The 15,289-nt window shown below is 42.4% G+C and overlaps 1 protein-coding gene across 4 annotated transcripts in view; it reads right to left on the bottom strand.

Annotated features, from left to right (window-relative positions):
- Nucleotides 1-218: 218 nt before the first annotated feature.
- trappc9 (trafficking protein particle complex subunit 9) overlaps nucleotides 219-15,289 on the bottom strand; it is a 201,686-nt gene continuing 186,615 nt past the window's right edge. For all 4 annotated transcript variants that reach the window (XM_060886331.1, XM_060886330.1, XM_060886329.1 and 1 more), the window contains 2 exons: nucleotides 2,754-2,977; nucleotides 219-1,325 (listed from right to left, as the gene is read on the bottom strand). In XM_060886331.1, the coding sequence (XP_060742314.1) occupies nucleotides 1,149-1,325; nucleotides 2,754-2,977 (401 nt within the window). In that variant the 3' untranslated portion in view covers nucleotides 219-1,148. The remainder of the gene's footprint in view (nucleotides 1,326-2,753; nucleotides 2,978-15,289) is intronic.

Below are 15,289 nucleotides of genomic sequence, written 5' to 3' on the forward strand. Positions count from 1 at the left end.
CGCTGAATCCTCTGTTGTCGTGTCGTTGTCCTGTCGTCTTTTGTCTAGTATGTGTCCCGGTTTCATGTTTTTTTTAAGTTATTAAACCTGTTTATTTTACGCTATCCTGCATTTGGGTCTGTTTTATCCCAACGTTCCTGACAGCTGTGGTGTGTAAGGCGAGAATATTGTATACTGTAATCAAGTTTAGGATGAAGAGGAGGAATGAAACCCAGAGATGTTCCACAAACCTTATATTTATGATTTATAATCCATGCGACAGCCATCAATCAAATATATTACATACCAAAAGTGAAGTGAGACACAGGATATGAGATGTTAAGTAATGAAGCAACTCGAATAAAAAAAAAAGAACCAAGTCAAACTGCAAAACAAACTCATTAAGAACAGTGAGATAAAAAGATAAAGAGATTTTAAATCTTATAACCGAGTGTCTAACGAGTAAAGCCTGTGAACACCCGAGGACACGAGAACATAAATCTATCACCATATCATCGCAATCAGCATCGCTGTCTATTTACAGGCTTATCAAAAGGTTCTACTGTAACCCTGACACACCAACCACTGTTCTCCAAGAACATTTAGTTCTTCTAGCTGTAGGGTTCTGCACAAAACCTTTTGGGGTTCATGGTTTAAAATAGTTATATTTAGGGGTTCTAGATTTAGAAACAATCACCTGTAGTCTAAAGCTTCTAGACAGCTGAAGGGTTCCACATATTTCCTTTTAGCACTTGTTGAGCAGTTAAAGCCTTGGGGGTTTGAGGTTTGAAAACAGTTGCATGTAACGGTTCTAGATTTGGAAGCATACAGAACCTCTAAGCATTCTAGACTAATAAGCCATCAGTGTGATAATGTAAGTTTCCCCAAAGAACTTTTAAGGATTCAAGTATCAGAAATGCTCAGCTTTAGGATTCTGCATGGAACCTTTAGTGCATTTAGAAATGCTATTTTGCAGGTTTGTGAATAATGTACTGTTATGTTTATCAATAAACATTATAAGGAAATGTCCAGTAATAATGTAGAACTCGAATTAATATTTGAAACTAAAATGATTCTTGTTTACAGCAGATCTACAGCAGAGAGGTGACCCAGAATTACAGTACAGCTGCTCTGGGCATGAAGGTCAGTGAGTCCCAGAGTCCACAAGTTCAGGCAGCTGCCTCGATCGGTTCTTGTGCTCGAATGTGGACACTGGGCAAGCAGAACCACGTGGGAGGAAGGTCTCGGCTTGTGTTGTCGTCCTGGAACTTAATGCTTAGGTAGAAATCCCCAGTGTAAAGGAACAGCAACGCACCAGCACAGGTCGAGTTCCCTGCTGGACTCACCTGTAGAGAACAGAGGAACACAGAGTGAATAACATCACAGTGAAGGAGGCGTGGCCTCTGTACCTGTCAGTCTGAATGAAGGAGGCGTGGCCTCTGTACCTGTCAGTCTCAGTGAAGGAGGCATGGCCTCTGTACCTGTCAGTCTCAGTGAAGAAGGCGTGGCCTCTGTACCTGTCAGTCTAAGTGAAGGAGGCATGGCCTCTGTACCCGTCAGTCTCAGTGAAGGAGGTGTGGCCTATGTACCTGTCCGTCTGAGTTAAGGGGGCGTGGACTCTGTACCTGTCAGTCTCAGTGAAGGAGGCGTGGCCTCTGTACCTGTCAGTCTGAATGAATGGGGCGTGGCCTCTGTACCCGTCCGTCTGAGTGAAGGAGGCGTGGCCTCTGTACCTGTCAGTCTGAGTGAAGGAGGTGTGGCCTCTGTACCTGTCAGTCTGAGTGAAGGAGGCGTGGCCTCTGTACCCGTCAGTCTGAGTGAAGGAGGCATGGCCTCTGTACCTGTCAGTCTGAGTGAAGGAGGCGTGGCCTCTAAACCTGTCAGTCTCCAAGAAGCAGATGTGCTTCTGTACCTGTCAGTCTGAGTGAAGGAGGCGTGGCCTCTGTACCCATCAGTCACAGTGATGCATGGTTTCTAAATCTCTTCTAAATTTTCTGTCTTTTTTCAAGTGTAATTGCTCTTTCTGTTTGTGGTGTTTTGTTGTTACACAAACTGACAACTGTTTTAAATGCATCAAAGGTGCTGCATAAATAAAATTGTAATTATAATTAAACACAACACTCCCAATCACAGCACAGAGTGCAGGCCTGTTGCCAAATATCACATTCTCCTGCCAGAAGGCTCATGCATGCTTATTTAATTCTGCTGCATGAATACTAACTCTAATGAGACACACCCGACCCGGCTCATTGCACACAGATAACAGAGATAATCGGAGGTCTTAATCTCGAACCGGGTGTGTGAGAGCACTTGGCTGGATTCAGTGCTTGGTCACACATCAGATTGAGAGTCGGAGCACAGCACGGTTTAATGTTCTCCTGGCACTGGCCTCATTCAGGTCATTAAAGGTTTAATGATAATGATAAGCTGATGATGCAGTAGCTGTACTTGAGTGGTTCAAAGTTCTTGGCTAAGTTTTCAATCACAGGATTAGCGGACTCCTACGGTAACATTTATTTTTATAAATTAATTCTTGTTTGGACCCAGAATTTTTTAAATCAGACGTGGTATGTATCTGTGTATGTAATACAACAGGCCACCCAGCGTTACTGTATATAGCAGTGAACGTTTATGACATCACTTCTAGCATATAGTAAACTAGCTTATCGTATATTCATAACATTATGAATATATTATGATTATTTTTCCTTTAACTGTATACTCTGCCATGATTGATGCTTTCCATCTAACTGTGTTTGTGTGTGTGTTTGTACCGAATCAATGTAGAAGGAGTTGGATCCGATGAAGGTGACGGTTTCCTGCAGCTCATAGTTGTGCACGCCGTTCTGATAGTCCTGAAACGGCACCACCGTGAGAGAGAACGGCCCCACGGCGCTCTTGCTGCAATTGGTCAGCTTGACTTGCAATGGCACGGCGTCTCCCACCTTACAATCGGCAACCGAGTCACAATCGCACGCTTTACCGTTCACCGATATGTCTGAGAGAGAGAGAGAGAGAGAGAGAGAGAACAAAAAGGAGATCAGATGCAGAAAGCAAGATGTGATTAAGATTTGCCAGAGTTTTCACCTTCACTTACACTCATCAGTTGCAAGCAATGCTGAGGGTGTTTATCAAAGTGCTAACACACACACACACACACACACACACACACACACACACACACACACACACAGTGAGCTCATGTCTCTCTGTTACATTGAATCCTGCAGGCTGATCTGTCACACGAGTCCTATCTCCAGAGTGGTGCCTGCTGGGAAATCAAGTCCCTCAGGGCCTCCGGCAATGACATAGAAATGACAGCCTGCCCCAGCAGACTACAACTCACTGCAGGACATGTTACACACACACACACACACACACACACACACAATCCTCTTTCACAGTCCTTTCTTGCACAGGAGAAGCGTTTTTTTATTTTTGTATTAACATATACCATTTACTCAAGTGGCAGTCTAAATAGATGCAGGCTCTTAAAGGTCAGTCTTCAGTCTATAATTCAAATAATCATGAAGATAAATAATTTCCTAATATCACTATCCTTAAACATACAGGTGACTCGGTCGACACAATATTATAAAACACAGCAAAGCCTTAAGCTGGAATGTAGCTTTAAAGCATTTCAATCCAAAGACATACTCTATAATCCGTGTACAATCCAACACACACACACACACACACTTTCCTACATACCTGGTACAGCTCCCTCAGATGAGACCGTGCCATGTGGTTATATTTAGGTTTTCTGTTGCTAAGAGATGAGCAAATAAGAAATACACAAGCGTGGCAAGACTGGAAGTGATCTATTTCTAAAGACAGAAAAATGCTGAAGAAGCTGAAAAAGAAAGATGACATGTTGACAATATCGTCTTTTAAATATGCACAGATAGGAGACGAAGGGTTTTTTTTTAGAATCTGCACCAACGGCACGGTCTCCAACATTCGACACATCCAGGAAGCTTGAACATCAACTGGGAAGTTAAAAAATCAAAAAGGAGAAACTAAAAGTCACCAGTCACATTAACAGCAGCCAGACAAACTATTTACTCAGTAACAGCATACAGAAAGTTGACTCCAACAGTAACGAGGATAAAAAGTTCATTCCAACACTAACTCTGGTGACAAGGTCATCTACAACATCTCAAACCAGTAGGACCAACCAGGGAAAGATCTACACTGAGACCATGTATAATGAATACCACAATAATACCACAACCAGTAGGAAGAGGAATACAACATTATCACAAACCAGTCTGGAGGAAGGAAGTCAACTGTTGACTCCAGCAGCAACAGATACTAAGTAGTTATAGTATAAATGTCAAATAAAAAGCCAACTCCATCAGAAACACCATCCAGAACGTTATCAGTTGTACAGTAGTCTCTGGGCCTTTTTACACCTGGTCACTTCACGTGTTTTCTCTGGGCCTTTTTACACCCGGTCACTTCATGTGTTGTCTCTGATCCGATAGCTCTCTGATTTGTTAAAACTGTTCCATTTACATTAGACCACATAAATGCGTCTCGGCGAATCGGATATCGATCCGATCTTTCTACTCCCGCCCAATATGCAAATATATTTGACCTCATTTCCAGGGTATTTGAGACGGAACACACTTTGGTGTATGCGGTTTTCAGAAAGCAATCAATAAGAAGAAGAAAAAACTCGTTACGACGTTTATGCTACAAATATGCTACCGCTTGCTGCATTTTTGCTGGCAGCAGCAGCGCATTTTAAAACCCGACGAGACGCCTGGGTGAAAGATCACCTGCGAGTGACGTACTTCCGTTTGGGAGGAGTATAGCGCTGACGTATGTGGCTTGAACAAACACATTCATTTACATCTGTCCAGTTTCATCTGAAACGCATCCCAGACCACATCCTGAAGTGGTTTGTACCATCGGATTTATATCCGTCTCCAAAACGTTTCGGAGGGCATTTAGACCTGGTCTTTTTACCATCGGACAGCTATTGGGTCACAGAAAACGCATGAAGTGACCAGGTGTAAAAAGCCCCTCTGATGGTAGCATCAACCAGGAAGTTGACTAAATATAAAACGTAAGTTAAAACTAACATCAATAAATAACACATTTATCAATAAAGACAAAGATACATCAACCAGGAAGTTACTGTCAACAGTAATGCTAAACAGGAAGTTACTGTCAACAGTAATGCTAACCAGGAGGTTACTATAAACAGTAATGCTATACAGGAAGTTACTGTCAACAGTAATGCTAACCAGGAAGTTACTATAAACAGTAATGCTAACCAGGAAGTTACTATAAACAGTAATGCTATACAGGAAGTTACTGTCAACAGTAATGCTAACCAGGAAGTTACTATAAACAGTAATGCTAACCAGGAAGTTACTATAAACAGTAATGCTATACAGGAAGTTACTGTCAACAGTAATGCTAACCAGGAAGTTACTATAAACAGTAATGCTAACCAGGACGTTACTATAAACAGTAATGCTATACAGGAAGTTACTGTCAACAGTAATGCTAACCAGGAAGTTACTATAAACAGTAATGCTAACCAGGAGGTTACTATAAACAGTAATGCCAGACAGGAAGTTACTATAAACAGTAATGCTACACAGGAAGTTACTTTTAACAGGAAGTAACTACCAGCCATACTGCCATTCAGAAAGCTAACATTACACTAGTGCCACACACACAACCAGGAAGCGACCTCCAACATAAACATCAAACAGGAAGTTGAGTCAAACGAAGTAGTGACCCATGAACTTCAAGAGTGACTCAAATAGCAGCAAGACCCAGAAAGTCAGCTCTAACTGCACTGCCACCAGGAACACAAATGAGCACATGGACTCAGTCAGTAAAAGCTAGCGGGAGCTAAAGTACAACATTAATAACAACTACACAGTGGACTCGAATAGTAACATCCATCCGTCACATCCAGGAAGTGGGTGCAAAACAGCCACGACATTCACCAGACAATGCAGATGCTTCTGCTGTGTGTAACATCAGCTGTGCGTCATGAGGTAGCTATTTAACATCAATCTATATATTTATTAAAATGAATCCTGCTTATTTATTTATTCATTTATTCTGTCTGTAAAAATACACTGTCCCTGGTGCACGTCTAATAATACACCCATGTGCTTTTCCTCTTCTGTGCACATGCTGGGGAAATTCACCTGGCTGTTACACGCCCATCTGTCTGTGCAGATATTCGGAGCGCCTCTCCCTGATATGGTTAATGAGGGGTATTGTGCAGAGTGAATTCAGAGGGAAGCTACTGAGAAGAGGCTGGAGGAAAGCTAATGGGGACCGACAGTGGAGCTAAACACTCTGTGAGCACAGAATGGCCTCTGGATATGTTACAGTCTGCTGGCTATGGAAGGATGTGTGTGTGTGTGTGTGTGTGTGTGTGTGTGTGTGTGTGTGTGTGTTACTCATTTAAAAAAGTATTAGGCAGCTTTGTGGGGTGTATGTGCACACACACACACACACACACCTGTGCACATGCCATGAACATACCTTTAAAAAGACAGACAGAAGGGAAGGAAGAGGAATATGATCCAAGCCAGCTATAACTCTGCAAGCAGGTGTGAGTGTGTGTGTGTGCAGGTGTATGATATAAAGTGTGTTGTCCTGCAGGCGTAAGTAAACACACTCATCTCTCTCTAGCTTGGACAGCAGCATGGTTGCTGGGGGTGACCATCATGTCAAGCTGCACACACACAGTGTCAGTACAAGCCCATGGCGCTCACTTACCTGACTGCCCGCTGAATGACACGGTCACACCACACACACACACACACACACACACACACACAAACACCACACGCACACTTTTCTTACTCAGCACAGAGCTCAGTTTTTCACTAATGTTCCAGAAATATAACGTAGAGAATCTTTATATCCAGACATAAGATATTAAACCACAGCAACAGATATAATATTATAATTGGGCATATAACTCAAATCAAATAAATAAATTAATTAAATAAATAAATAAGAAGGCTCCACTGTGAACTGAGTAAATCATATAGGTTAAAGTCATAAACAGTTCCAAAGGGGTTCTTCAGATAGTTCCAATGCGCCTGGACTATTTGGATGGTTCCTAATATTTTTTCAAATACTTAAAGGTGGGGTCTCTGTTATTTGAAAGACAATGTTGACATTTGAAATCACCAAAACAAACACGCCCCTAACCCAAATGGGTCCCACCCCTGTATTGATAGCTCCGCCCACACATACATACGTAACCCAGGCAACTAATGGAAAGAAATGTGTCTATCATAGCTGAAGGGAAGAACAATACGATTGCAGATAAACAAACAAGCAAAAATGACACAAGCATAATCATGTAAAGGACAAAGACATATATTAGTTCTGTGTAACAAAGCAAAACCAACGTTACTCACCTATCGAGAAGGAGAAAAGCGCCTCGGCGTCTTAAGTAAAGTTGGTCACATATTCACAGATTGGAGTTTCCCGAGTCAATAACTCCTGAGCTAAACGCTGTTACTACACAAAACACGGTTGTAGCTGCGTCTCTACATTACTACGATAGAAAAGAGGTGTTATTTGTGTAGTAACAGCGTTTAGCTCAGGAGTTATTGACTCAGGAAACTACAATCTGTGAATATGTGACCAACTTCCTGCTCCTTCAGTTCTCTCCAGCGCTGGAAAGCTGATCCTATATTAACACGTCCTACTTCTTACCTTATCGTAAGTCTTTCTTCTCTTTCTTTCTTTGTTTTTATCCTCCATGTCAACGTTAAAACCGCTTTCTGCTAATGTCACACATGCGCACTGAACACTCTCTCCGCCCATATTGACAAGACACGACCCTTTCTGTTCATCGGCTACACGTTAGTTTTGTTTTTGTTATGTTTGGCGGCCCAACGCAGTTTTCTGAAGCATTTCTCAAACATCAGAGACCCCACCTTTAATAGTTCTATAACGGTTCTATAAGAGTCACTTTCTTCCCTAAAGCATAACTGTGTCTTCAGTTCCACTGTGTGTCTACAGGACACTGTGTATCGGTGTAAGGCAGAGATTTATTGAAAGGATTTTGGATAAGACACACTTCTGTTATTTGTTATCTACGTTAGCTTGAAGGCCTCAAAGAAAAAGAAATATCGTGAGGCACTAAATACATCTCGGCTTGACATTTAAAGGAAGATTTTTCACTTATGCTAATATGTATTACATGAGCTTATTTATCAAACCCTTTGCTTTTGTGTCAGTGTAGTGTGAGACAGGAGACCCTGAGGGTTCTCCGCTGATCCATTACTGAGATGAGGGGAGACACAGCTTCAAGGGCTCTTCTGTGAACATGAGAGCAAATACAAGATGCCACTAGCAACCAGATTTAAAACAGTGAAAGGGGTTTTGAGCACTTGTCTCATGGCAGTTGTTATGAGTACGGCTCAAGCCTGGCTTTTTTTTTGTATCTGCACTCAAATATAAAATGAGAAACATTTGCTTATCTGTGCTGAAAATATGGGTTTGTAGAATGTGTGCTTGTTACATAATTATATTTACAGTTAACATTAACCTCCCTAAGCTACATCGCTCAAAATGTGCGTTTGTTACGTCTAGCAGGTTAAATAGGATCTAATGTTATTAAATGATCAGTTAGCGCTCGTATTCGCTCAGGATTTCATGCTGTACAAAGAGAGATAGTTATATATTTATTAAAAAAAAAGTGTTGATGTAAAGAAAAAGTTCCGCGGGTTTGTGCTAATATGAAACAAAGCTAACAATAACGTGCACACTGTAACTATAACAACATGGAGGCACAGCAATGTAGTCATTTTTACCCACAAGTTGGCAGCATGCTGGATCAACACCCTAACTCGACCTTACTGGGCTAAAACAACCCATACTGGGTTAGTCCATATGGGAGCCGAAACTGGCTTTCCAAATTTACCCAAATGTAACCCAGATATTTTTAGAGTGCATGAGGATCGAGAACATTTTGAGCTGCAAGTCCAAATTTAATGCTGAACTGTTTCCCTGATCCTGCCGCAATCGTGCCTCGACTTGACCGCTGACCTTTTTGTGGGATATACAAAGCACAGAGTGTTTCCACTTGGTGGATTCTAAAGGAAAAAACACAGAGGTGCTTATGTGGAATTTAGGTTCAACCCCAGCTACGCCTTGTTCCGTCTGTTCCCGTATGAATAATACGCCATATTGTGCGTGAGTGTGAAGAGCAGGAGTTCTCCTGTCTTTCTTAGCCATGTTGAGTCACGCGGTTTCCATCCGTGTTATTGAATTTAGAGCCAGTTTGGCCGCCCTGCGCGAGTTGGCATGGCCTCGCTCCACTGAGACAGTGACAGCGATGAATAGATGGATTTAATTTGAGCATCTTGTTGCAGTTGATATTGGAATCATCTTCTCTCTAATCTCTAAGCTCTAAGTTAAACACTTCTATTCCTCAGGTCCTGAATCGGGATTAGTCTTTGCCGGGGTTTTGGTCCCTCAGGACAATCCTTACTATTGCTGTGCAACACTCAGAGTCTTTGAATATTATAGGAAAAATATTCATCAGAAGAGGATATGAGTTTTTTCCTTCACCTCATCCCTGGATAATTGAAGTGCCTGTCAGGAACAGAAGGGGTTCTTGACAGGCCTTTTACTGAGCAAATAATTTGAAAGTGCACTGGATAGGCTATTATAAGACAAATAATTGGATTTGAAATATGGGTGCCCTCGCAATTCTAGCAGATTCACCTGCATAGCTCAACTAATATAACTTATCTAATGCACTTTAAAAGGTGATTGTAAAAGGTAGCACCGTTTTTCATGCTGACACAAAAATTGCCGGCCGTGTGAAACTGCTGATGTTAGGTATGCGGTAAAAGCAAAGCCAAACAGACATAAGGTTACTCACCTCGTGAGTGTGTAAAGACAAATTACAATTCTCATCTATACAGTTGTAGACATTTTGTTGTCATGAATCTTAATATTTTATTAAGTATCTAGTGCTTATAAGCACTCTGGTCCCTCTGGTCCCACCATCTCTGAGGGCCTTTTTACACCTGGTCACTTCATGTGTTTTCTCTGATCCGATTTGTTAAAACTGTTCCATTTACATTAGGCCACATAAATGCGTCTCGGCGAATCGGATATCGATCCGATCTTTCTACTCCCACCCAAAATGCTAATATATTTGACCTCATTTCCGGGGTAATTGAAATGGAACACGCTTTGGTGTGTGCGGTTTTCAGAACGCAATCAAAAAGAAGACGAAAAAACAGCATTTACTCGACAGCATTTACTGTTTGCTGCATTTTCGCTGGCGGCAGCAGCGCGTTTTAAGACCCGATGAGACGCCTGGGTGAAAGATCACCTGCGAGTGACGTACTTCCGTTTTGGGAGGAGTATAGCGCTGACGTATGTGGCTTGAACAAACACATTCATTTACATCTGTCCAGTCTCATCTGAAACGCGTCCCAGACCACCTCCTGAAGTGGTTTGTACCATCGGATTTATATCAGTCTCCAAAACGTTTCGGAGGGCATTTAGACCTGGTCTTTTTACCATCGGACAGCTATCGGGTCACAGAAAACGCATGAAGTGACCAGGTGTAAGAAAACCCTAAGGGTTCAAGGAAGGTATACATCAAATGTCGTCTCTATTTTGGTGTCTGTTTGGTGGAATAAACTTCTTTTAGATGGTTTGGACTACAGTAGAATGACATAGTGAGTAACTCCATACTGTAGTAAAGGTTTTACTGAACCAAAGAATTCACTGTTTGTTAGTTTCTCTACAGTAATCTTGATCAAGGTGATGAAAAACATAACCAGATAAGTATGTTAAACAAACGCAGGCAGGTACAAACAAGATGATGAACTGTAGTAGTGGGTTGGACTGGTCAGAATTCTGAGTGAGGAGAGTTCCTTTGGGAGTGGGTGGGTGGCTTTGGTCCTAATTCCTCCGAAATGAGCAATAATGGACAGATTCTGTGTGAAATGGGCACATAGTGGTCAGAATTCCTTTGAAAGTGGTCAGGAATAATGTTTAAATAGTGGTCAGAATTCCTTCAGAAGCAAGTGTGAATGCTAAGAATTCCTTTGGGACCAGGTCGCAGTTGGACTTGAAAATAAACACAACCCACTTCTCTATAGTAGAAATTTTGCATCAGTCCACACCTCAGACTTTTCTTGCATACAGACACATTTTCAGACACCAACCACATCTACACTCGGATTAAAGCTAAATGGGTATAAATGAAATGTTTAGCTGAACTATTCCTATTGCTAAGGAGAAAAGACTCATCTTGCAAAGTTTCCCAGACAAGAACGTCTCACGCTGTCCACACACACACAAACTCTGTCAGGTACAAAGAATACTCTCAACAACAGTTTGCTCCAATCTGTCATTACTTCATTATTATCCCATCAGACTAAGCCCTTCACCGTGGTAGATGTGGAGATTATAATAGCTATAATACGGCTATAGTGTGTTCTGTATAAGCACAGCCTGCAGAACTGAAACTTAATTACACACTCTGTGTTTCCCCAGCGGGAGAGCAGAACCAATGCACCATGTCTCCGTCTATCTGTCTACTGCTCTTTTTTGTGTGCTGTGTTTCTCCTGGTGAGATAGCAGGGCCTTAAATACCGGCTGCTGGGAGCCGAACTAGTGAACTAGTGAGCGAGCTAAATGTCAAGAGTAATGGGAAAATAGAAGAGAGGGGCACGGGGTAATAGAAGGAAGGGAAAGGGATGGAAGCAGATGAGAATGCGGGTCAGGAGAAATATTCAGGACAAAGATACAGAAGCTGGAAAACAGAGGAAGTGAAAGGGAAGCATGCACGTGATTAGAGGTGAGTGGGTCAGAGGTCAGGAAGGTTGCCAGAAAAGGAGAAAGTAAAAGGTGCTGAGGAGACAAAGGGGGGTTTACAGGGTGCCGAAAGGTCTCAGAGGAAAAGGATTGGAAAGAGGATTTGAGATGAGAGATTTATGAGAAGGTCAGACAGGCATGGTACTGATCAATTCCACAGCACCCACCTGCCTCGCTTTCTCTCTCTCTCTCTCTCTCTCTCTCTCTCTCTCTCTCTCTCTCTCTCTTTCTCTCTCTTTCAGGTTCTGTCTGTCCCTGAGACGTAAACAGCTACACAGAGGAAAAGAAGAAGGATGTAGAAGAAGGAGAAGAAGAGGAGGTGGAGGAAGTGCACTTATGTACGTCGCTCTGGATAAGGGCGTCTGCCAAATGCTGTAAATGTAAATGTAAGAGGAGGAAGAGGAAGAGGGGGAGGAGACTATAATATAATCAGAAGATTATTACATGGAAGTTCAAAGATGGACATCTTTGGATAAACACACTAGCAAACAAATACATATAAATAAGTAATTTAATGTGACGTATTTTATTGCTCTTGGTCACTCTCCATCATGAGGTGCCATCATAACACACACACACACAGAAGGATTCCTCCAATACCCAGAGTGCACTGTGAGGTGCTAATGGCCAGGCACCACTCGGTCTACAGAATCCATGCTCACAGCCAAATCAATGCACCACCATTTGTTTGGTGCACAATTAGGAGGAAGTGCTGAGGCAAGGGATGTGGCTCTCTCCCTTAGGAACCGGCCTCCAGGAGCCGAGATTCGCTAATCCAGTTTTTCTGATCGTCTATTGATTAAATAGTTTGAGCGGGATTGATCTGCGTTCTTCATGCTCAATTTATTTAGTCCTGCAAAGCATTTGTGCCTGGCAGTGAGATGTGACGGTGTGAGCGAGCTGAACAAACCAAGACCAAATCTGAGTATCATGTATACCTGCTGTGCGGAGCAGAGTTTAGAGTTTAGTCCTGGTCTCCAACACGACTGGTTTCACTCCTGATTTGCAAAGTAAATAAATGTTCATTGTGTGGTCTCGGTCTGGTGCCGGCGTTCAGGAAACCGAGTAAGACTCGAATTTGACAAGTTGTCCGAGACTATTGTTAAGTTGTTAAGAGCCAAACTATTATAGAATCAAAAGTGAGAGTCTGATCATTCATGTTGTAAAAATAATTCTCACACAGAACTCAAACTGTATTTCTGCCTTCCAGAATATTTTCCTGTCCTGCTTTAGTGATGAAAAGGTTCCAGGTTAGGAAGCAGCACCATAACAGATTCTCACTTCTCCACTATCCAAAACAACTCATCAAAGATTTGATTCTCAACTCAGCACATGATTCAGCTCATTAGGCCTCGTTAATCTCCGACCAGAACCATTCTGTCTCTCATTAGATGACTGTGATGATTTTTACCTTCTACAGATTGGAAAACAAGCTCCTCCCTTTCCATCGTACCATATCGGTTTTAGTGCGGGCTTTAGCGGCTAATCTGTGCTGCGTTCGTGCACGTCGCTAAATGGCAGCTTTGTTAAGCAGCAGCTGGAACGGACGCTGTGTATCATTAGAGCTAATTGGGGACAGTTTCGTACAGGCTGCCAATTCAGCGCTCATTTACAACCACAAAACAGCTGAACACTCTCATCCATCACACACACACCATCGTTTAAATCCCTGTTAGTTCTGTAGTCTGTAACTCCGTGTGTGTGTGTTTCAGAGCCAGATGTCCAACACAAAAACCAGCAAAATCTACAACACACTGTAGTCACGTTTCCTAAAAACTAAACGTAAATGTAAGTATACACTTCCTATTTCCACAATCATAAGTTTAAAGTAATTAGCAGCCAGGTGTTATTAATGAAACGTCCAAGAAGTGTGAATAGGAGACCTTGGAGACCTTGTCAGTTTGCTGTTCTGGAGCACTCAGGTGTCTACATCAAGACACACACATCAAGACACAAATTAGAAAGATCATCAGCCATGACCTCGCACAAACATCTGTTACTGTACATCAATTTAGGAAGGGTTTCAAAGCCATCCAAACAATTCGAAATGTGCTACTCTACAATGAGAAAGGCTTTATAAATACAGCGCTTCAAAGACTTTCTTCCCAGGGTTTGTTCATGACAGTGCAGATTATATATTACCACTCTTTACCAGATTATAGGTTTGCAAACAAGAAAAGTTCTGGAACGATATCTTGTGGACTGAAAAGTTGGAGACGTCTGATGAAAACCAGACACAACAATATAACTTCAATCAACTCGTATCAACTATCAGGAACGGTGGTGTAGGGGTGATGATTTGAGCTTGTCTTGCAGCCAGAGGGGCATAATGACACTCGTGGGTTTGATGACCCTCAGGAGAATGGTCAATTTCAGAGGTATGACCCTCAGAGGTAGTATGGACTCTCAGAAGAGTGGTCACTTTTAAGGGTGTGGAGTACATCAGGAGAGTGGTAACTCTTAGAAGTGTGGTAACTCTTAGAGGTGTGGTAACTCTTAGAGGTGTGGTAACTCTTAGAGGTGTGGTGGCCCTCATTAAAGTGCTGTTGTAACTCTAAGGAGAATGGTAACTCTTAGAGGTGTGGTGACCCTCAGACGTGTGGTTACTCTTTGAGGTGTGGTGACCCTCAGGGGTGTGGTTACTCTTTGAGGTGTGGCGACCCTCAGGAGAATGGTAACCCTCAGAGGTGTGGTTACTCTTTGAGGTGTGGTGACCCTCAGGAGATTAGTAACTCTTAGAGTGTAGTGACCCTCATTACAGTGCTGTGGTAACCCTAAGGAGAGTGGTAACTCTTAGAGGTGTGGTTACTCTCAGGAGAGTGGTAACTCTTAGAGGTGTGGTTACTCTCAGGAGAGTGGTAACTCTTAGAGGTGTGGTTACTCTTAAAAATGTGGTGACCCTCAGGAGAGTGGTAACTCTTAGAGGTGTAGTGACCCTCATTAAAGTGCTGTGGTAACCCTAAGAAGAGTGGTAACTCTTACAGGTGTAGTGACCCTCATTAAAGTGCTGTGGTAACCCTAAGGAGAGTGGTAACTCTTACAGGTGTAGTGACCCTCATTAAAGTGCTGTGGTAACCCTAAGGAGAGTGGTAACTCTTAGAGGTGTGGTTACTCTCAGGAGAGTGGTAACTCTTAGAGGTGTGGTTACTCTTAAAAATGTGGTGACCCTCAGGAGAGTGGTAACTCTTAGAGGTGTAGTGACCCTCATTAAAGTGCTGTGGTAACCCTAAGGAGAGTGGTAACTCTTAGAGGTGTAGTGACCCTCATTAAAGTGCTGTGGTAACCCTAAGGAGAGTGGTAACTCTTACAGGAGTAGTGACCCTCATTAAAGTGCTGTGGTAACCCTAAGGAGAGTGGTAACTCTTAGAGGTGTGGTTACTCTCAGGAGAGTGGTAACTCTTAGAGGTGTGGTTACTCTTAAAAATGTGGCGACCCTCAGGAGAGTGGTAACTCTTAGAGGTGT

The sequence above is a fragment of the Tachysurus vachellii genome, chromosome 14 (assembly GCF_030014155.1).
Source record: "Tachysurus vachellii isolate PV-2020 chromosome 14, HZAU_Pvac_v1, whole genome shotgun sequence".
NCBI lineage: Eukaryota > Metazoa > Chordata > Actinopteri > Siluriformes > Bagridae > Tachysurus > Tachysurus vachellii.